This window comes from Sus scrofa, chromosome 13 (genome assembly GCF_054392235.1).
Source record: "Sus scrofa isolate SSC_HxYL_T2T_F1_AM1 chromosome 13, Sscrofa_HxYL_maternal_Yorkshire_Landrace_v2.0, whole genome shotgun sequence".
In the NCBI taxonomy this organism is placed as follows: Eukaryota; Metazoa; Chordata; class Mammalia; order Artiodactyla; family Suidae; genus Sus; species Sus scrofa.
Window position 1 is genome coordinate 174,913,974 of NC_139395.1, and position 24,133 is coordinate 174,938,106.

General features: G+C 39.1%; 1 protein-coding gene across 24 annotated transcripts in view; it reads right to left on the reverse strand.

The window, feature by feature from the left end:
• ST3GAL6 (ST3 beta-galactoside alpha-2,3-sialyltransferase 6) overlaps window positions 1–24,133 on the reverse strand; it is a 66,455-nt gene that overhangs the window by 27,237 nt on the left and 15,085 nt on the right. For 6 of the 24 annotated variants that reach the window (XM_021070677.2, XM_021070676.2, XM_084991624.1 and 3 more), the window contains exons 2-4: window positions 18,745–18,890; window positions 6,337–6,436; window positions 3,907–3,984 (exon numbers count right to left, since the gene is read on the reverse strand). In XM_021070677.2, the coding sequence (XP_020926336.1) occupies window positions 3,907–3,984; window positions 6,337–6,425 (167 nt within the window). In that variant the 5' untranslated portion in view covers window positions 6,426–6,436; window positions 18,745–18,890. Of the gene's footprint in view, window positions 1–3,906; window positions 3,985–6,336; window positions 6,437–12,796; window positions 12,936–18,744; window positions 18,891–19,176; window positions 19,285–24,133 lie in introns of those variants that run through there. The other 18 variants (XM_021070684.2, XM_084991632.1, XM_021070683.2 and 15 more) reach the window with 7 other exon arrangements.

Genomic DNA, 24,133 nt, shown 5'->3' on the forward strand with positions numbered 1-24,133 from the left:
TGGCCCCTTCTTTCCTGCCTTATCAGTTTTACTCTTCCTTAGTATAACTGTAGGTGGAGTGCCTCTGGGGTTTCAAGAGGCTGCATGACAAAATGGAATAAACAGTAGGAGAGTAGGGGCAAATTAACTTCAGTGTCATCCTGGCTTTACTAGTCAGTCCCCTGACTTCAAGTTGAGAGGAGATTCAACATCTTCCCAGGCTTCCTTGGGAAAGTACACCATAAAGGACTGTGCACCTGGAGATAAAGGCATAAAAGACTCTATTCTTCAGAGTTGGTGGAGGTGATAACGATAGTGACTAATGATCAAAGTCTATTGCCATCAGACCTTGGGCTAAGTGACTTACATTTCCTCTGTAAATGAGATAATTGCTGCGCAGCAGAAACAAATCTGGCTAGCAACCATGAAGTTGCGGGTTCGATGCCTGGCCTCGCTCAGTGGGTTAAGGATCCAGTGTTGCCGTGAGCTGTGGTGTAGGTCACAGACAAGGCTTAGATCTGATGTTGCTGTGGCTCTGGAGTAGGCCAGGGGCTATAGCTCTAATTAGACCCTTAGCCTGGGAACCTCCATAAGTCACAGGTGTGGCCCTAAAAAGACAAAAAGACAAAAAAAAAAAAAGAAAGAATTGTTAAGCACTGTGGCCAAAGAATGTCGCCCGCTATTTCAATAAATAAACAAAGGATGTTGAAACCCTCAAGCCTTCAGCAGTGGCTGCTGCCCCCAACTGTTTACCCTGAGGGAAATCCAGGAGGAGAAAAACAGGATTCTAGCCCTAGATAGTTAAAGTGCATATCAAAGGAATGATTTCATTAAGTCCAATCTCTTGCATCTCTCCATTCACAGAAAAGTGCTAAATTTGTTAACTTGAGATGTCTGGTTTTTCTTTCATTAGCAATAATCTTTTGATCACACCTGGAGGGTCTTGGGGGGTAAAAACTCCTCTATAACCTGGTTCCTCTCTTACCTCTTTGGAACAATCCCTCAGAGCTATCTCAGAGTCCTATCCTAGGCTAAAGTCCTCAGTAATGCCCCAAATAAAACATAATTCTTAACTTTTAGATTGTGGGTTTTTTTTTTTTTTTTTTTCGGTCAACAACTTCATGTCTTCTGCATAGCAGGGGCTCAAGTTATCAGCCTTAGGTGTAATTATCATACATTATATTGCAGTATGTTACAGTGTGTTATATTACATGATAGTGATCATATCGCATGACTTCTCTGCTGTTGTTACTCAGAGCAGAGTAAAAGCCCAGAAAGGAAGGTAAATCCTACTAATCAATTTAGACTGTGGATAAAAAATGTCATCTGCCATTTCAGTAAACAAAGGATGTTGCTGCCATCAGGCCTTCAGCCCCTGAGCCCCTGCAGCTGCCCCAGACAGTGCACCCCAGGGGAATTCAGGATGGAGAAAAACAGGATACTGGCCTTAGGTAAAGTGCATATCGAGGGAATTATTTCACTAATACCAGACTCCTACATCTTCCTTTTCATGGAAAAGCATCAAAATCATTAACTTGAGATGTCCGTTTTTGTGAATAGCTGTCATTTTTTGATGTCTGACTACCTGTTTGTTTCAGCAAAAACTCGTATTTACCCTGCCTCCTCCCTCACTCTTTGGAACAGTCTTTCAGAGCTATCTGAGAGGTGGCCATGCCAGGCTCTAGTCTCCATAAACTCCCCAAAGAAAACATAATTCTCAACTTCCAGGTTGTGCTGTTTTGTTTTGTTTTCAGTTGACAAGACAAACTGAAGCTATAAAACGTGAAGGAACTATTATTTGGAGTCAGGAACCCATGCCCAGCAAAGCTGAAACCACACCCAAGCTTAATGCCAAGGCAGGTGTGTTCTCAGCACAGCCCCTCCCCATAGTTACTGGGAAGTGAGATAGCCTGCTTCCAAGGAAGGCTATCTACATGACAAATGGGCATCTGCTAGTCACTTCCTCTGCAGACTTACACACCTGCTGAACTAACTGACATGACTACTTTAACCCCTTGGGTTTTCTCAAAAAGGAACTATCTTTTTTCTCTGAAGCTGAAGAGTACCTAGATTCTACAGCAGCATTTTTCTTTCTCTTTTTAGGGCCCCCCTTTGTGGCATATGTAAGTTCCCAGGCTAGGGGTCAAATCAGAGCTACAGCTGCCAGCCTATGCCACAACCACAGCAACACCAGATTCTTAACACTTTGAGGGAGACCAGGGATTGAACCTGCATCCTCACAGATACCCACTGAGCCACAATGGGAACTCCTACAGTAGCATATTAAACCTACAGTCTGCAACCCATACTTGGTTCATGAACTCATTTTTCGAGTCATGATCAGCACATTTTTAAAAAGTGAATAGAACAGAATAAAAGTGTCTGCAGTAGGAAGGGTAAAAATTCTTTTTTATTATAAATATGTATGAATATGAATACTAAGTTCCAAAGTAAACTTTCTTACTGTATGGGTCATGCTTTTTTAAAAAAAGTTTAAAATCACTCTTCTAGTTTTGCAGTGGTCCTAAGAGGACACACACCCATGGATAGACCTGTAGTCATATATAAAAATACTTTATATATCTGTAGTTTCCCAGATAATTGTCTGATTTTAAAGGGACCTGTACATAGGCATACTGAGGTATATGGAATGACTGGCCAACAGGGATCTGCTGTATAGCACAGGAAACTCTGCCCAAATATCACTACCCATATCACAGATATGATAGTGATATCTACCCATATCACAGAATTGTGACAGCCCATAAGGGAAAAGAATCTGAAAAAGAATGATGTGTGTATATGCATAACTAAATCACTCTGTTGTACAACAGAAATTATAACAACATTGTAAATCAACTATACTTAAATAAAACTTTAAACAATAAAACCAGATAAAATCTCTTTGTTGTCGCCCCCCCCCGCACCAAATAAATAAATAAATAAATAAATAAATAAATAAAGGGACCTGTAGCATCAAAAGGCTAAGAACCAGTAATGGAAAGGTGCAATAACACAATAAAAGAAAAAGAAAATGTGAATTTTTTGACTCAAGATAAAATGCTGGAAAGCTTGTATTTGTTTTATACAAGTCAACATGCCCAGACCAGACTGTCGTTTATTTCCATTTATCTGGAAGCATTTTGACCAGCACTCTATCAAAGCTGAGGTGACAGAGGAAAAGAATATATATGGTTGGGAAAGTAAATTCTCTACAAGTCCCGACAACCATAATAAACAATAATTATTTCTATTCTATGAAGTTGATTAAACATCTATGAAAGGAAAATGTCTACTATGAAGTTTAATGTAGAGGGAAGGAAGAAGGAACCACAAAATAACAAGGAAGCAAAGGGGGAAAACAAAACCCTCAAGGACAGTGTGCTTTTTTTTTTTTTTTTTTTTTTGCATTTTAGGGCCCCAGGAAAAGCATATGGAAGTTCCCAGGCTAGGGATCAAATCTGAGCTACAGCTGCTGGCCTACACCACAGCCACAGCAAAGTGGGATCCAAGCTGTGTCTGCGACCTACACCACAGCTCACGGCAACACCAGATCCTTAACCCACTGAGTAAGGCCAGGGACCAAACCCACATCCTCATGGATACTAGTCAGGTTTGTTACCACTGATGAGCCACTATGGGAACTCCCAACAGTGCACTTTTTTATGATCAAACAAACAAATCTCTCTCATCTCACCTGTGTGAAAAGAATACTGGTCTCACCGAGTTCTTCACTGCCTTCACTTAAAATATAAACCAGAGTTCTGCCTAAAAGCCCCCAAAGACACAGGATTTTCATTTTCCTTAATTATTGGGTATCTACTTTATAACTGCTAAGATTTGCATGAAAAAAGCAAACCAGTGTGGAGAATGACTCCAAACACATTTTGAACATTTTGTGTGCCACAGTTTCTTTTGCATTTTTACCTCAAGAGAGAGGCAAAAGCTGGCTTTGATAAACAAGGCTGGATCTTATTTCTCCGCTTCATTTCCACAGGTGGTACCCTATGAGACAAAAATAGTGTCAGTCAGAAACCAGAACCAGGGAACCAGGCCACGGGAAGCAAAAGCGCTGGGAACCCCTGGGGGGCCCACCACTGAGAGGCTTCTTGGGCCAGGAACAGCAATCATAGCAGCCCCTGAACTATGAGAGAAACTTCTCCAAGTCCTGGACACATTTGAGGTGTTATAGATGCAGAGCAAGAGAAACTGCAAAAAGCTAAAGTGCCAAGTGACCCAGAAGTGACTCAAAGAACCCTTTGAGAATCAGGATCACCACACTGTGGAAGCCACAACCAGGCCCACATTGCAGAAGTCCTGGAAGCCCGTGAAATGCAACCCAGCCCAAATGCACAGGGCTATCTGGGTCCTCCACGCCACATGTGGGATACCTACAGGCAGCAAACCCTACAGAGACTCTGTGCTGAGCAGGTTCCACAGCTCCTGTGACCTGGGGACCCCACAAGTCCCATATTTACAGTCCTAACTCTCCTCCATTCTTGGCACAGGTTAGGCACTTGTGTGTCTCCTGAATGGGGCACTGTCTCCACATTTTAAAAGGGCATTGTGAAACAAGACAGAGCACAACAATGAAAATCAATGATGGAGATGAGCCTGCAGGATCCAGACTCAGCCAGGAAAGAGGAGAACAGCTTAATAGAAGAAATTACTGATGATCAGTAATTGCGTGAAGAATTAGTCTAAGAAAGAAAGCTAATCAGTTTTCTCTAAAATCACATGATTCAAACTGAAAGAAATAGCCTGAACCATTCTTTTTCAATTTTTTTTTTGATGCAAAATTCCCATGGTTAGAACAGCTAGGTTTCTGAACTATGAGGCTAGTGTGCCAAGAAAAATCTTTCATAACCACCCCAAACGCAAAGATCTCCTGATGTACATGTAAGAAAGGTCCGTATTTATGGTATTTGTGGACCAGCACACCAAGCCACAAAAGCCAAATTATAGTCACAGAACAAAATGAAGTATACATATATATTATATATATATATATATACACACACACCCACAACATTACTTGGTTTCTTAGGTTATTAAAACAGAAAAAATGCTGTTGCGGGATATTGTGAAGATAAGTTTTGGGTGGTTTTATTTTTTTAAAAAAGACAATTATTTGTCTTAAATAATTTTTTAAGGAAGCAAGTTCACAGCAAAACATGCATCTGAGGTAATTTCACAGTACTTTCCATATTTGGAATTATGGATTAGCTTAGGGAAAAAAAGTGCTGAATTCAGGCCCTTTTCATTGTAATCTTTATCAAGAATAGGATTTATAGGGAAGTTGCAGTCTAGTAAACTTCATGCTGTCTTTTCTGTCCTTGTCTTCTATTACTAAGTATGGGGCAGAGACAGGAGATGGCAGAGATGGAGGGAGATCCAGGATCCTCATGCGGTGTATAATCTTACTTCTAAGATCTCTGGCTCAGTATTTAAATCCAAAGCTTCAAAACTCAGGGCCAAACCCACCCACCTAGCCCTGGGTTTTTCCAGTGGCCATAAAGAACATTACAATGATTTGCCTAAATTCCATCCATAATGAGCATTACAATGATTTTTCAATCAACCAGTGATGAAAACAAATTCAGAAGCTTCAATTTATTTTTTTATCTAGTAAAAACCAAACCAAACAAAAAATAGAAACATGATCTAGGATCTACTATTGAAACACCGGCAAAAAGTACCGAACTTTTGCCTAAGACAAGAAGTTGTTATGTGGTTTATTTCCATATCATATACTACAACCCATTCAAGCATTTAAAAGTCATCGACTTCATTCCTCACCAAAGGACCAACAATAGGGAAAAGAATAAAAAGCTTACTACACAAGTTTTCTCTGCAATAAAGCTACTTGTGCCTCCTCAAATTTCATATGTGACAATTCAAGTTAAAGTCATATATCGTTATAAATGTACATATATCATTATTTACCAAAATATTTTTAAACAAATGAAACTATATGTAGTATCTATATTTTATCAACAATCTTTAATACAAGGATTTTAGGCTCTAAGAATCTAGTACCAGTGAGTCCAAGAATTACTCCATCAATTCAAGAAGATGAGTTATTATAAATAAGAATGTTATGTCCCAAAGATGGACGACACCACTGCTGCACTGAAAAGTCAAGAAAAAGGTGTTGCTTACCAGCATTTAAACTGTTAGATGCAATGTACAGGATACTAGAATGGTAAAACTCCAATTTTTAATGGAAAGGCTAGAAGAGGCTTAACATGTTACAAGGTTTTGTTTTGTTTTAAAATAGATCCCTCTAATATCACTGGTGTATCAAGTGAAAGACCAGTTTGGGAGTCATTTTCAAACAGCAAAAATAAAACTTACCAATAGACATTTGTTCCCCACAATATACAATGCAGCACATAATAGAGGAAGACAGCACTCAGGAATATGGCTACAAGGTACCCTCTCATGGCTGGCCCACCTGAAACACAAGGAGTGATGCCAAAGAAAAGGCAAGATTGGTATACAGGTGGATGGACACAATGCCTTACATATATGCATTACGGAATAAACAGAGAGAAGAGTAGAAGAAACTGAGGTAAGCCCATGATTTTGGAAACACCCATTAAATTTGCAGAAAGAATATTTTTACTGTCTCTCCTCATCCTCTTATTAATACAATAGGATTCATGTTTAGACCAATAAAACACTTCCATGGTTTCAAAGCTAGTGGCTTCCATACTACTTTCCTACATTGGATAAGAAGAAAAAAAAAAAAAATCCATTCAGAACAGAATGTTATACACCTGCTCAAAATCAAAATTTTTTTCAGAAATTAAAAAATGCCTATTTTTTTCCCTCTCTCAAAAGAAAGTGAAGGTATGCCTTAAGATGTAAAAGACATTTTACTTCACCAGTGATCTAAATGACTTTTAAGTGCCGTATATGCTAAAAGTCCTTCTTATCATTTAAAAAAACTAGGGGAGGACTTCCCATTGTGGCTCAGTGGAAACGAACCCAGCTAGTATCCATGAGGATGCAGGTTCCATCCCCGGCCTCACTCAGTAGGTTAAGGATCTGGCATTACCATGAGCTGTGGTATAGATTGCAGGTGTGGCTGCACTGTAGGCCAGGAGCTGCAGCTCCCATCTGACTCCTAGCCTGGGAACCCCTATATGCTACAGGTGTGGCCCTAAAAAAAAAAAAAAAAAACTGGGGGAAAAGAACTACTAAAAAATATTTCCCATATCCTCAATTTTTACACAGTTTTAGATGCACCATAAAACAACACAGGGAAATTTAGCTAGTTATTTGCTGGTTTGTATACTAAATGTACAGTATAGTACACTGCACATTAACAAAACCTGGACACGATCCTCCCTAGAATATAAATACCCCCAAAAAACTTCCCCTTACAACATAAAAGGCATTTTTAAAGCCTAAAACATTTTAAGTTCCCACTTCTGCTTCAAAGGCAGAAATGAGTCTGTTCTCACTTTTACATGGAATTAAAGAACTTAAAAGAATTAAAGAATTCGTAAGAACAAATTTAATACATCCTAGGTTTCTAAACTAGATCTACTTCAATGCATGTCACTTAAAAAGATATACTATTTCTTTGCCTCTCTTCTCAAGTTTCTGGTTCATCCAGATCCTTGAATGTACCCCTCCGCCCATTCCTGTCCAGATCTGTTAGCCTTGATTGGAGTGAGGCAGAGCAGAAGGTGTGAGTCTGCTTAGAGTCTTAAAGCACTCTATTGCCTTCAAGTAGAATCTGCTGAACGTGAATGAAGCTGTTCTTGATAATGTGAGGCCGTCGTAACAAAAGTCATCATTGTTCTGGGATCCATCAGAGTGGAGACCCTTTGGAGCTCATAAAGGTGTGGGGCTGTCTGGAGGTGATGCTAGATGATGGCAATTATCCCGTGGGGACTGCTGGTTGCTCCTCCTGTGCTGTCAGCTGTTGCTTCTCACCGCTATTAAGGCAGCCACCACCCCCACATGCCACTATTATAAACTAATTAGAAGTGAAGACTATGTCAGAAGGAAGCAAATGAATGCGTTAAATAAGCAAACTTCAGTTTACACATACTTCTAATTCAGTGGACATAATCCCCGGCAAACCAACACTGGTAGAAATCAGAAGAACTGACTCATGGCCCAACTCCACATAACTCCTGGCCTGAGGGGCCTTTGGGAAATCAGTTTACCTCCTGCAACCTGACTGTCCTCCCATGTTGAGAAGTGAGGGCACACAACACACCTCTCTGGACTATTAGATAGATTAGCCAAAATGATGGGCGTCTGGCACAACCTATGACACAAAACTATGTGCTGAGTAAATCTGTATATTTTATGGTTGATGGTTATCTGAAACTAAAGCCAGCTGTGCCTTTTCCCTACACAGTATAGTGCATAGGTTTGGAGAAAGACAAAGGGAGACTTGGCCTATGCTTAATGCAGCCTGCACTGTATTCTTAGGGGCCTCACAGAACTGAATAGCCTTGGCTTTGGCAGAAAGACCAGCATTCCCTGCTGGCTAAGGAAGTAGTGCAGGGAAGGGATGCATAGGTCACGTCAGGTCTGCGCCTCCCTTTCCACTTTATTCTGTTTTCTTCCCCCATCTGTAAGGTACATCTTGATGTACTGTGATTTTTAAAATCACCTTAAATTCTTCTTGGTAACCGAAATAAACTGCATCTGCATGATCATTAATGTTTTTTTGTTTGTTTGTTTGTTTTGTTTTTTTAAAGTATGGTTCTGTGTTTCTTGAGAAATTGATAAAATCCACATAATAGAGAAGATTAAGGCTTGAAATGACCAGAGTAAAAAAGGCACTGGAAATATTAGATACATCGCTGAGGTGGTTAACTGAGGAAACAAGGCAGCAAGATAGCTGGCCCAGAGCCTGGTCCCTATGATGTTCAAAAAATGCTAGCTTTGCTTTTTCCTCTTCATGTGTGAGAGAAGTGATAATATTAAACACTTTGGCCAGAGGCCATGAGCCATGCTTCATGACAACAGGATATAGGGAGCTGGTGTGGACTGGGCGTGGCTCATCCCTTTGACTGAATGGGCCTCAGCAAAATGTTTGATTTTGGTTTTTTTCATGCAAGTGCCACTCAAACATGAACATAAATACAAAAGACTCCAAAGACCACAATGGAAGTCTTTATATACTCTGTGATTACTGTGAAAATACACTGTAATTAAGCCTTTTGTGTTGTACATCTGACAGTCTCAGACATAAGAGGGTATTAGGCAGCTCTATTAAGTCCTAGAATCCACAAGTTAGATTTGGACCAAGACAGTGTTAGAAATTACTGTTACCAGGCTTCAGACCATCCTGTAGGGCATTTGGCATAAGCCAAAAGAATCACCATACAACCTGCTTGAATACTCAAGTTAAATATAAAAGATTCCACCCAGAGTAATGTTAGATTATGCAAACACCCAACAAGGATGCCAATTATCAATATCAGCAATTTTTTGAAAACATATTTACATCTAAGATAGCATATGAAGGTCTAAAGAAAGAACTAAGTATTTGCAATTCAATTTGCTTATCGGCCCCTCAAAACACATTCCTTGGGAAATTTATACATTATCTTACAGAGCACATAAGTATGGGCAAGTGAAATTGCTGTTTTTCGTTCACCAATATGTAGTTTAGCTGAAAACAGAGAAGTATGAAAAAACATTTTTTTTTGGAAGGAAAAACATTTTCCTTCAAAAAATAAGATGAACCTACTTGTGAAGAGCCACTGCATATAGCCAGCACCTGGGAAAAATTTCACAAGTTTCACCACTCACTCACATGTCACGGGCAATTCAAAGCTGCAAAGGATATCCTTGTGATAAACACGTGGAGTTCCTCTGCTTGCTCACAGGAAAAATATCCACAAATAAATGAATCTTCTAATTATAATTCCATGAATAAAACCACTAATTTGCTTTGAGCAAAAAGATTTCAAAAGAAAACCAGTTAGAATTTAACTCAGGGTCTTGCTCTAAGGGGGGGAAAAAGCCTCCTCAGTATAGTTTCAACCACCAAAACAACCAGTTTCCAGATCTTGACATTAAACGAAACATACCAGCATATTGGCGGCAGCTGCTAAGGCCAAGGTCCATAAAACCCCCTTTACAAAGTCGAAGTCATAAAGCTATTATTCATCTGAAGTGTGGGTAGAGGGTATCAAGGGAGAATAGGATGGATTGACAGAGATCAAATGCCTATTTCTTCTCAAATCATGATACCTAACCCAATATATGAATAATCTACATGTGCCAAAGCAAGCTCAATCCTGGCAATAGTTTTTTCTTCTTTTTAATAATAAAAGTATATTATATAAGTTTATAAAATTCTTATACATCCATCGCTTCATTTAAGGCTCAAAACGAGCTTGATCAATGGAGGTGTAGGTATGATCTTCTTGAGGAAAGAGGGAACTTAAAGTTTCTGGGGTTGAGTTGTCCCAGCTCACACAGTGTGAGAAGCAGAAACAGACTCAAGTGTGACTATTTCTTACTCACAGTTCTCTTCCTGGTGTCACCCTGCCTATCCAGATGAAAGGCATGGGGGTGGGGAGCTAAAAAGGAGAAAATCTGAACCAACAACTTCCTGTTAGCAGCTTGGCAAATTCAGATGTGGGTGCAGGGAAGAGAGCTAAAGGGCAGCCAAAGAGACACGGCAGCTCTGAGGGTCAGCATGGCTGAGGGCTTGTTAGAAAAAAGCATGTTCAGCAAAAATTCCAGAAACATTGTTCTATTTGTCAAGCACAAAAACCCTGTGGGCATCTCAATCAATATCATGTAACTGCAAAGAGGAAACACACATGGATGGACCCAAGCTGCCTGGCCTCGCTATGCTCAGTTTGCATCGTAGGTTCAGTGCCACCCCAACCTCTGGGACTGATCCTGATCCAAAGAAAAGGATCCTGAGAAGCCTGGGAGGAGCAGCACAGTAGCTTGGTCAGGTTGCTGCTGATCCCACGCTGACCTTGGACATCTCATTCACCAGCCCGAGTGTTGCCAGGTCCCTGAATTATATCCAAGTTTTCCAAGGTCTGCATTCTTCTCTCAGTCACTCCAGCAGCTCTGCAACCCAGCTTCCAATTCCTTAGTCACTGGGATTGTAAACCAGGTCCCCATCCGCTCTGTCCTGATACCCTCTGCTTTCCCGGTGACAGATGCTTTGCTCTGCTGCTGTTCTCTCTGTTCACCCAGTGTGCTGCTATGCCACAAAAATGCTCATTAACTTGTATCTTTGTGCAAATTAGAAAAGGACATCCCTTCCGACTCCACATAGCCCTGTGGGCACATATCTTGGCATGGGCAGGATTCCGGTCACAACTTTCCCCTTAGCCAGGTGCCCCCCACTTCAAGGCTCACCTCTACAGTCTTACCAGGTGGCCCTGCTGACAGCCTGTGTCCATTCAGCCCTGGAAGAGGCCCTTCTCTACTCAGGTCTCTGCCAGTGCTCTGTTCACAATGACACACACCTGAGATGGTCTGAACCTGGCAATAAATCTTACAACCTGCCATCCTTCCTCTTTGTATTTATCCTCAGTGTACGACCCTTCTCTGCAATCACATGCCCTGGTGAGCATGAACTGCAGCTTGAGCTATGCATTCACATCTAGGTTTTCAAGTCCAGCCCCACGGGTCTCCTGAGCCATCTCTGTGAAGCCCAAGTCGTAAAGGAGAAACACAGGACCTCACAGTGATGGATGGAAGGGTCTCAGTCCTCTTTAACTCCCTCTTTCAAGTAGTGGTCCTTATTATTAATGGCATGATCCAAATGTGTTCAGTCGCCTCATTTATATACCAACAACCTCCACCCTCTGTTGCTGATCATCATGTAAATAATAGCTCCACTCATTAAGTACTTACAAAATCCTCAGCACTACCCTAAGCCCTTTTCACACACAACAATGAAAGCAAGGGTGTTAGAATCTTCACCGCAAGAGAGATTTATGGATTTTTTAATTGTACATTATGGGAAACCATTTTGTTTAGCTGCACCCATAGAATGGGAAAGTTCCCAGGCCAAGGATCGAACTTGTGCCACAGCAGTAACCAGAGTCACAGCAGTGACAACACTGGATCTTTAACCTGCTGAGCCACCAGGGAGCTCCTATGGAAAACTTTAAAATTGTACATTCTGGAAAATTTTAGTTACTGTATTTTTTACTGTAACAGCATACATTTAATATATTCACTTAATACCCTTTTTTTTGGTCACGCCTGTGTCATATAGAAGTTCCCGACCAAGGATAAGGTTCTGGCAGGAGTGACAATGCCAGAACCTTATCCTGCTTCACCACAAGGGAACTCCCACTTAATACCTTTTTAAAGCAAGGGGATAATGCACATTAAATGTATGCATTTATTAAAATACACTTACTTAGTAACATTATAATATAAAAAACTGTTCATTTCACAATTAAAGAGATAAATCTTAAGGAATTAGTAGTCTTCTGCTAAAAGGAGCTGAAAATTGTGAAGAGGCCATAGTTTAGAAACAAAGAATAGCACATTTAAAATTAAGTAGTATGCAATATTACACCACCTAAAAAAAAGCTAAATTTAAATCTGAAGTTCTAAGCCACTGCTATTTAATACTTAAGGGAAAAACATCTGATATCACTAAGTTTACAGAAAATTATAATTTGACCTTTACACTTCCTCTTTCATAAAAGCCACTTACATAGTTTCAACAAATTGGGCCAAGTGTACACATGCTGGTTGATTTCTAAATTATCATTAACAATTTCTCTCTTCTTCCCTCAATTCTTTTAATACAATTCTAGGCACCTAGTTCCTACATGTATGCACATACCTCTTTTTCCAATATTTCAGGAAAGCCAATGCTTTTGCCAGATTTCCTCCTTAGTATATACAGACAGATCTTTTCATCTAATAAAAGCTGAGCCCTCACTGCAGAAGCAGATGACCAAATCCTGTCCTGAAAATTGGGTGTGCTCACTGTAAAGAATATAAAAAGGAGAGAAATGACCTTTCAGCAGAATTTTATTTAATAGCCCAGCAGGACATACAAAAATCATTCAGCTAATAGCACACTGTATTAGATGCTAAAAATAAATGAACTGAAGTTCCTGTTTTCAAGATCTCTCCCTGTAGACTCAGCTCCATTGAAAATACACAAAGACGCTTTTAAGGGAACTTCTTATGTTCCTACTGTTTATTCATATTTTCTCCCAGTGACCCATTTCTTCTCCCAGGGTGGAAATTTACTCTGTTTCTTAATGTCCCACTGATAAGACAGCCTCTAAGGAGTATTAGATATTATTAACAGGTTAATGATGGTGGCCAACTTTTAAAGTGCTGTTTTTGTTTTTTGGGGGTTTTGTCTTTTTAGGGGTACATCTATAGCATATGGAAGTTCCCAGGCTAGGGGTCTAATGGGAGCTGCAGGCACTGGCCTACACCACAGCCACAGCAACATACGATCTGAGTCGAGTTTGTGACACACACCACAACTCATGGTAACACTGGATCCTTAACCCACTGAACAAAGCCAGGGGTTGCATTGGGTTCATTACTGCTAAGCCACAATGGGAACTCCCAACTTTTAAAGTTAACTTTTTTGAGGGAAAAATTTTTAATAATAAAATTCACCTCTTTTAAGTGTGCAATTTCATGACTTTTGACAAATATATAAGGTTGTGTAACAACCCCTAAATCTTACTGAACATTCCCATCTAACTCAAAAGTTCCTGTGTCCCTCTTTGTAGGCAACTCTCTTCCTTCACTTCCTGGCAGCCTCTGATCTGTTTACCACTCTAGTTTGGCTTTCTCAAAGTTTGTATTGATGGAATCATACAGTGTGTTTCTTATTTCTGGCATATTTCAATTAGTATAATGCTTCTGAAAAAAAAAATGGTCATGTTATTACCTCTACCAGGAACTCATTCTTTTTTTTTTTCTTTTTATTGCTGTGTACAAAAGAAAATAATAAAAAGTTGCCTGTCATTCCAGTAAACAACAACATTGCCTGCCATCAAACCATCAGCCACTGTAGCCAATCTTCCAGTCCTCCCCAAACCCCAACAGTGTACTCTGAGGTGGAGAAAAACAGGATATAGGCTTGGAAGAGTCAAGATGTACATCAAAGGAGACTCTTGCATCTTCCCACACATAGAAAAGCACTAAAATCATTAACTTCAGATGTCTGTTTTTTGTGATTAACAGTAATTGTTTGATGTTCAACATGTTTGTTTGTTGTTGTTTTCAGCAAAAACTCCTCTATTTCCTGACTCTCTCTTACCTCTTTGGGAAAGTTCCACGGAGTTATATGAGGGGCTGTGTCTTAGGCTATAGTTGTCAGAAGGGTCATTGAATAAAACATGATTCTCAACTCTTAGGCTCTTTTTAGGATCAGTTGACATTGCTAAGTAGTATGTTATTACACAATCGGTTTATCAATTCACAAGCTAATAGATATTTGGTTAACTTTTGATTTTGGCTATTATAAAAAAGGCTACATTGAAGATTCAAGTACAAATCTTTGGGTGATCATGTTTTCATGGGTCATATGGTAAATGTTTATTTAACTTTATATGAAAATTTTATATTACATTCCAGTGCCCATATCTGAAAAACACATTTGTTTAAATCACTCAGTTAAAAGAATAAAGCCCCCATCTATAACAATTCAAATTATTGATGCCAATGAATACTACAAATCACCGACAGAAGTAAGACTGGATTAATCTCTTACTACTGAACACTCACTACAGGTGTGTACTCTACTAGGACATGGGGAACAGAGCTCACAGTTTGGTGGGGAAAGTGAGTTACACTATTTCAAGATGAGCACAACTGCTCTGTTGTGAGAAATAAAACTAAATATTTCAGATCCCTGCTTCTCAGAGTGTGGGCCACAAACCAGTCATATCAGCGTCACCTGGGAACTTGGTAGAACTGTAGCATCTCAGCTCCACCCCTTGATGTGCTGAGTCAAATGTGTGTTTTCTTTGTTTTTGTTTTTTGTAGGGCCTCACCTGAGGCATGTGGAAGCTCCCAGGCTAGGGGTCAAATCGGAGCTGCAGCTGCTGGCTATGCCACAGCCACGGCAATGTCAATACTAGATCTGAGCCGCACCTGTGGCCAACATCGAAGCTTTCAGCAACACCAGATCCTTAACCCACTGAACGAGGCCAGGGATAGAACCCACATCCTCATCAATACCATGTTGGGTTCTTAGCCCCCTGAGCCACGACAGGAACTCTTGAGTTTTAACAAAATCCCCAGGTGATCTGTGTGTCTGAGAAGCGCTGCAGGAGAAGGCCAGAGGAAAGAAGCATTACAGCCTGTGGAGAGGATCAGGGCTCACAAAAAATTTTTGAGAGGAAGTGGAAGCTCATCCTAAGTTCCATGCTACCTCTTTTAAAACTCTTTTGGGCTTGACCTTTTAAAATTTCCAATCAACAGAATTTTTTCTGAAGAAATTAGTGTGACTCTCTTTGAAAAGAAGTGGCTTTGAGAAAAATTTCCCTCCTCATTATGGAGGGTGTTTGTGGTCTCGTTGTAAACTCCCTGGACGTTTTAATTCCTATATTGTTTACAGCCTCATCCTTCCATCTGCTACCAGTGTCACTACTGTTATTTCCAAAAGAAAACACATAGGACTCCTCTCAGATTACCCCTATAGGACACACACTTCATTTGCATCACGTTCTGATTCACCTCAAAGGGGCCTACTGATTCACCAAACATTCACAACATGTCCAAGTAGTGCTATTCACAACTAGATCTAGGAACCACAGACCTTAGAAAGACCTGGAAAGACTGCAGGGAGTCCAGGGCATTTAGACAGAGTAAGGTCTTATGTCACCATATTACAGAAGAGGCAGACAGGATTTAGAAAAAAGTCAAAACTTGCCCAAGGCGACTTCACCCATAAGTAGCAGAGTCTGTGGTGGCATCAGCAGTGCAGGAAAATATTCTGATGTGGATTTTCCTCCAGCATGATTCCGCTCTCATCATGGGTGCACAATGATAACCCACTACGAGTCTTTGGTTCATTCCAATCCTTTCCAATCTCTACGGTTTCATATTCCTGAAACACCTCCCATAGGTGGCCCTGGGTCTCACTCCTGCTGCCTGAGCTTCTAACTCTCCTCTTCCTCCTTGGCAGGCACACCTAAAAACAGGTGTTCTCAAGCTCTTATCTGAATCCGCTTTCCTTCACCAATGGTCTCATTACTCCTCAGCTACTAACAATGATCTCTAATTTCTCTTCCCCCTAAACCAACCCACAGGCTCTACCAGCATAAAATGCTCAAAGGCCAGTTCTCATTTTGTCACCCACCCTGAAGGAAAACTGTGAGTGGCTTCCCATTGTCTGCCAAATACACAGAAAAATCACTTAGCCTGACATTTAAGACTTCTTTAATTTGATCCTTCCATCTTACTTCTTCATGCAATTTATTCTTTGAAACAGTACAATTAGGTGTTACCGTTGTCTTCTGGGCAATCTGATATCCTGGGTTTGAATCTTAGCCCTGCTTCTGTCTAACGGTATGACCCTCAGATATGTCTTAACCCCTTTACACCCCAGCTATGAAATGGGAATAAATATACTACCTAATAGAGCTATATAAGCCATAAACATAAAACACTTAGAAAAATATTCAGCATATGGTTAGTACTCTCCTAATCTTGTTTTTAATTCTTTTAAAACTAATGAAGTATTTATTAGCCATTCATATACAAAGGCTTGCCTTCATAACCTATTGGTAAAGATCCTAAACAACTAATGACATTGTATAATAATAGCCTCAAAAGATTAAGCTTCCATTACTAGACTAGCTATTATTTCTCCACAATTATTTAAATATTTCAAATATCTGTGGTAGGAAGACTTACTGATCTACTTCTAAATATAAACAAAAGACATTCAAGATTATAGCAATTCATTTGGAAAACTCATCTTAGACACCATCTCTGCTATAGAAGCCATACCTTTTTATGCTTTTCCTAATAAAACTGCTCTGAATCTTAGTAAAACCAAATAAATAACCCAGATTAGTAATCAGAATATAAAATTTACATCTTGAAGCAAGAAATAAAGTCAAGAACTTTACAAATAATCTGAACTGGCAAATAGCTTTCATCTTACATTCTGATTTGGATCAATTACAATGTTGAAAGGGATTAACTATTGTGTTCTAGGCTCAGAAGCAAATGCCCAGTTCAATCAGCAACATGTAACAAGGTAAGGATGAGGAGCTACCTGTCAGACCTAAACTTGAAAATGGAGGAAGAAGAATAAACAAGGCAATGCCAATAAAAGTAGTTTAAATTTTCTGAACGCTTAAAGTGACAGATGCATAATTCTTTTAATCCTCAAAATCACCCTTTAAGAAAGGTGCTATTGTCATTCCTAGCATACAGAAGAAGACACTAAAACAGAGAATTTATAATGTACCCAAGGATAACCAAGAAGTACGTGGCAGAGCTGGGATTTGAACCGAGGCACACACCAGAATCCATACTTTTCATCATTAGGCTATAAAAACTTAAAATATTTCCATTTTTTGATGCCAGGAGATGGAGGATTGCCAGGAAAAGGCAGTTCCACACATCCCCAAGATTACAACCCAGATTTCATTAAATTAAGATGTTTCTGGCAGCAAGAAACCTACAGCCCTTTCTTCAGCCTACGTTCACAGTGCTCAAGAGTTCTGCAAACCCAGTGGCTCAGGAGATTAGGGAAGGACTTTGACTCCCTTTTTTTTTTTTTTTTTGCTTTTTAGGGCCACACTTGCAGCATATGGAAGTTCCCAGGCTAGGGGTCGAATCAGAGCTGCAGCTGCTGGCCTTCACCACAACACAGGATCCGAGTGGCACTGCAACCTACACCACAGCACATGGCAACGCTGGATCCCTAACTCACTGAGTGAGGCCACGAATTGAACCTGCATTCTCATGGATACTAGTCAGGTTCATTACTGCTGAACCACAATGGGAACTCCTGGATCCACTCTTGAATAATCTTGGCATGAGCAATGAAGAGCTCAAGAGGTTCCAAGGACTAAATCCCAAAACCATTGTAAATATCCAAACTCACCAGTACCACTAAAGCATAATGCTGTCAGTCAATGTGTCCTTCACAAAATGATCTTCAAACAAAACAGTAACAAATTTACTAGTAGAATAATTATTCTCTGATGAACCTCAACAAACCAAAAAGCCTATGTATGGATTCATGGGTAAAACATGGAGCTAATTCCTGGTAGACATCTGAGCTCCAGAGTTTTCTCAGAATAGATTTATAAACTGGTGTCTTATATTTACAAATGGTTTTCCAGGAATAGTAAGAAGAATGTCTACAAACTAAAGTACTCCAATGAAATTATTATTAATTGTAGCTTTTAAAGCCAGAGAGGGTAGAATTCATTCTAACACAGCTACTCAACAGCGCTTTCTACAATAGTTGTGATGTATGTAATATTCTAATTTTAACTTGTTACTCTTTTACTTCCTCATAGGTTTAGAACAATCCCAAAGAGGTCCCATTCACACTGAGAATTAAAACTAACAATTAAAACTTTCATCCTTCAGTTTGGGGATATGCTGAAGGGCCCTTGGTACATAATAACATAGTTTCATAGGCCCTCTGACCACATGTTAAACTATTAAGAGATAAATTAACAAGCAGCTACATAAAAGGAAAGGGTATTTTTAAGTCACCTGCCAGAAGGGAAACACTATATCTTTTCAAGTGTTCAAACTTACATCTAAGAAAAGAGTCATGCTTACCTACACTTTTAGGAATCTGTTTCCCAAAGGCCCTAGGTGTCTGAGGGTGCAGAATGCTGAAAGGAGGCTGGCTGCTAAGTTGTTGGAGCCTCCCCACTAAAAGTTATCCAAGACAAAATGCTGTGCTGCTTCTTCACTTGGAAGTGCTGAAAGAAAACACAAAGATAGCATGCTTATAAGAATAGTTTGGCTACCCAAGAAAAAAGCCACTAAAAATTTTTTTTAAATGAAAACCCTATTTTAGTAAACTCACTAATGATACCTCCCAACATGCTTGACAGGATGATGTAATTACCAAAAACAAAACAAAAAGTCCAGCAGCAAAACCAGCTGCATATATTAAATAACTGTAGCTCATGACTGGTTATCCACAGGACCCAGCCCAGTCTCCTTGAAAATAAATTACAGCCAGCACAACTAATCCAAAGCAACCTGGTAATGAAAGAACCATCTGTCTTCTTTTCCAGCTTCTCCCCACACATACACACAGCTTTGTTGTTCAACGCAGAGGTGAGAGCAGCAGCTGCTTTGGAAAACACTCTGAAGAAGGGAAGAGAGGGAGACAGAATGAGGAAGAGTCAAGAAGAACGAAAACATCTAGAAGGAAGTGTGGGGAAAGAAAGTGTGGGAAGTTGGTGAGAAGAGCAACTAGTCTAAGAATGCGCTGTGGGCCACTTTCTCCAAAAAATTTTGAAAAAAAAATCTCAAGCTACTCTTGCTATAGATTTTCTTACCCAAGACTCAATAACCCTGATACAAAAACAAACAAAACAAAAACTTCATGCTCTGTATTCTGTGTTAGAAAATGTTATTTTTTTAAAAAAAATTCGTAGGAAACATGGGAGTTCTCGTTGTGACTCAGTGGTTAACGAATCTGACTAGGAACCATGAGGTTGATGGGTGTGATCCCTGACCTTGCTCAGTGGGTTCAGGACCCGGGCATTGCCGTGAGCTGTGGTGTTGGTCGCAGATGCGGCTTGGATCTGGCGTTGCTGTGGCTTTGGTGTAGGCCAGCGGCTACAGCTCCAATTAGACCCCTAGCCTGGGAACTTCCGTGTGCCGTGGGTGAGGCCCTGAAAAAGATAAAAAGACCAAAAAAAAAAAAAAAAAACCTTAGGAAACAGATATCAAAAAACAAAACCAACCCAAAAATGGCACATATTTTACTTCATATTTTATTTCAGAATACACTTATGAACTCAAATTCCTACAATGAGAAAATGATTATGCTTAACTACGAAAATCATAGAGTAACATGAAAAAATATTCTACCTAGAAAAGGAAGTTTTAAAAAACTGAGGTCATTATGATTATGTCCATATATTAGATGTTTGTACATTTGACACTTCAATAAAAGAAAAAAACAAAATCAGTGGATGTGCTCAGTTGTGGATTACAAGGGATTTTTTCCTTAAAACTTTAAAATTTATAGAGAAACAGAAAATTCTTATTTTAATATATTTCTATATGCATTTTTCACTTTTTAAGTGCTAAATAGTTGGTGCATTTAAAATTAGAAGAAAGGCAAAGCAGTGCTCTTTAGGGCAATTATAATAATAGAAGTTTCCACCATGAGCCAGAATTTTGAACCTAAGGAAATTATGGATAATTATAAGTCTGTGTCTCAGAATCATTCTCCCTAAATGGATGGAAGTACAACTCCTGGGTTCCTATCATCTTCTTACCCACTGCTACTTACTACCAGCTGGAGTAAAGGAGCAATCACAGATTGGAAGTTGGAAGTCCTTTAAAATTACCCACTGAGAATAGACTGGTAAAGGAACAGCTAGGCAGATGGGGATTTAGTTACACCTGGAAGAGCTTAAATCCAGAAAGAAGAACATGATGATCCATTCTCATGCGTGAATGATCTTCATTAAAAAGAGGCATTAGCGGAGTTCCCACTGTGGCCCAGGGGAAACAAATCCAACTAGTAACCATGAGGTTATGGGTTCAATCCCTGGCCTTGCTCAGTGGGTTAAAGATCTGGCATTGCCATGAGCTATGGTGTAGGTCACAGACGCGGCTCAGATCCCATGTTGCTGTGGCTGTGGCATAGGCTGGCAGGTGTAGCTCCAATTTGACTCCTAACCTGGGAACCTCCATATTCCACGGGTGTGGTCCTAAAAAAAAAAAAGCAGAACAAAAAGAAACATAAGCCTGGTTCTGAAGGCAGAGGGGCAGTAAATGCAATATTCAAGGACTTTGAGTCCTTTGAGCTTTGAGCCAGGCAAGGAAGAACTTGCTAAAGTTTAGGGCCTAAAAATAATACAGGTTGCATTGTTGAAGAATGAGTCACCCATTACTGAAGATATTCTGTTCTAAAAACCACCTAGGAGGGATTTGGCTAACAGTACCTAATAAATGTTAATGTCCACTAGCATCACCTGACCATCTTGTTGATTCTTCTTCAGTGGAGTGTGTGGGTCCTGAGAATCTGCATTTCTAGCAAGCTCCCAGGTGCTGCCAATGCTGTGGATGTAGCTTGCTTACAAGCATCAGAATGTTATTTGAACCAGTGTTTCCCCAAGAGCAGTTTTCTAACCATATGACTTTAAAAGTGTTCTCCAACCCCAATGTGGGGGCAGATGACTAATACGTAGATTAAATAGTTACGTGGGCAGAATTTGGCAAGAACACACCTTCATGTTTCAACAACAACAAAAAAGTTATCTTCCTGTACATCCCCAGGTGATACTTTTGAGCAATAACTATGCAATTTTTAAAAATACCTATTTCACTTCCATTAAAAGATAATTTTAAAATGACAATCTCACTCCAAGCTTGGCAAATAATTGAAACCAAATAAGTGTGTTCTGATGAATGAATGAATAAATGAATAAATATATGCTCAGCATTAGAAACTGCAGTTACTTATGATTTCAGAATAGGACAATTCATAGAAATACAGCTATAATGGTTCCCAGTGATTTGTGTTATAAAATCATTTGTCTCCAAAAGTGATGGGGGAGACTCCCAAAGCTACAATTCCTATTATTCTTTTTCAATGTAGGGCTTTGAATTATTTTTCTTGCCCTGAAATTTCGCCACCCCATTTGAGTCATAAAAATTCCTTTAATGCTTTGAAAGTCCCCATTTCTTTCTTGCTCATATTTTGCTCAGCTCCTTACTTATCTAATAAATGTGGGCTTTCAATCAGTTCAAAATCCTATATGATGTTTTTCCTAGAGAAATATGCTAATATCAGAACACACAGACCTTCCTCAAATTGTAAAGCATTCTTGAGTTTCTTTCCCAGAGTAAATAAACCCACAACTAAGAGAAAACCAGTTTCCTGTCTTTCCTCTGTTAAGTCCCCTTCCAAAGGGCTTACTGTTTTATGGTTTGCTTTAAAGTCATAAGTAACATTCCATCTGATTTACAAAAGCCCTTTTTTATCAAACTACTTATTAATTTAGTTTATTGTGAATGAACCTTATTCTGCTCCTGGAGAAGTATCATTTCCTGTGTGTTAATTCCTCTTTTGCTATTTTTAAAAGAAAAAAAAGTGAGTGAGTTTGAGGGTAAACAATCAGATGAGCATGTATCATAAGATAAAATTTTGGAAATTTTCCTGCTTTCCACAGTAACTGAAAGTATGTGATGATATTTACATTACTAACCATTAGGTGATCTGCTAAAGCCAAATTACAAATAAATCTTAATTTGGGGTATCTTATAATTATTATTATAAATAAATCAGTACATGTAATATGTATTTTTTATGAAATCAAATAATCCTAGATATTAGCTTAGTTAATCCTTGAGGAGGAGAGAGTCAATTCATTTTCTGTTAAAATTAACTCTAAAAGTTTTCACCTTTACTATATTTACTGATTTAGTCAGTAATTAATTCCCCAATGCTAGACATTGTTCTAGGCACTGAAGATATTGTAGTGAAGAAGAAAAACAGTTTACAATCCAGAAGAAAGTCAGGAATTAGCAAATAGTTGTTATTACTATTAGGTAATACTATTTAGTGTTATTACTATTCAAGTAATTATTAAATTACATTTGTGGTATGACTAGGAACTGACCCACGTGGGAAAGGACAGGGAGCTTCTTGTAAGAATTTGACAATTCACAGAGAACTCCTCTGAGAAGGAGTTAACCAGATGACATCAGGGTGGAAATGAAAAGCCTTCCATGCAGGGAAAACAGCGTTATTCTGTTTCTAGTCTAATGAGAAAATGAAAATAGCTCACTGGAAGAATTGAGGCTGCTGATAATAGGAGTAAGGATGAAAACATCAGCTAATCTTTGGTGTATGCCTACTACATGGAGGAACTCAAAGAACCCTCACAACAGTGCTGAGATGGGCCAGTTATTCCAATTCTATAAATAAGGAAACTGAGAGTCTTAGAGAACTTGCCCAAGGTCTCAATAGAAGGTCTGCTGCCAGGATCTTTATTCTGAACCCATTAGCAATTCTAACGTCCCAGGAGCCAGATCAACATGGAGTTTTCCTCATCTTCAAGATTCATCCTGTCAATTTTTGCTTTTCCACAGAATGATATTGTGAAATACAGATATATTAGAATAGCTTCAGTCTCTTACTCAGAGTCTTGATAAATGTATGGTTCCTAGGTGGAACCATACATTTCCTATTTTAATAGGAAATATTACATGGAATTTTTTCATTACAGAAATGTTAAAAAAAAAAAAGTCCAAGTGTTAATATAGCAAGTGCCCTTGAGCCCATTAACCAAAATAACCACATCATGTCAGGGATTTTTTTAATGGAGATTAATGTTCCCCTCCCTATCCTGTTCCACTTCTCTGAGAGGCAATCTTATGACCAATTTGTCTAATTTTATTCACACACGCATTTATAAATGTGATCTGGTATATAATATGTTTTAAATGGTGTAACATCTATAAAACGAATATCTAATATCCTGAGATTTGAGTTTTTCACTCTACACTTTCCGTTTTGAGGTCTACTGATATTGATGCATAAAAGTCTGGTTCATTCTTCTGAAGTTCTGTAGAGCATCCTATCAACCAAATACCTCGCAAAGCTGTCCATTTCCTACTAGCAGATATTTAGGTTGTTTTCAGATAATTGCTGACCTAAACATCATTTTGGAGCTAAATCTCTTTTTTTCCAACCTAGGGAAAAAAAAATAAAAATAAAACACGCACACACAGTTTATAAATAGGGTGAATCCTACAAATTGCTAGAAATACTTTAAAATTGAAATTTCACATTTACATAGTCTTTTTTAAAAAAACATAAACCTACTCAGCCATAAAAAAGAATGAAATAATGCCATTTGCAGCAACATGGATGGAACTAGAGACTCTCATACTGAGTGAAGTAAATCAGAAAGAGAAAGACAAATACCATATGATATCACTTATATCTGGAATCTAATATACACCACAA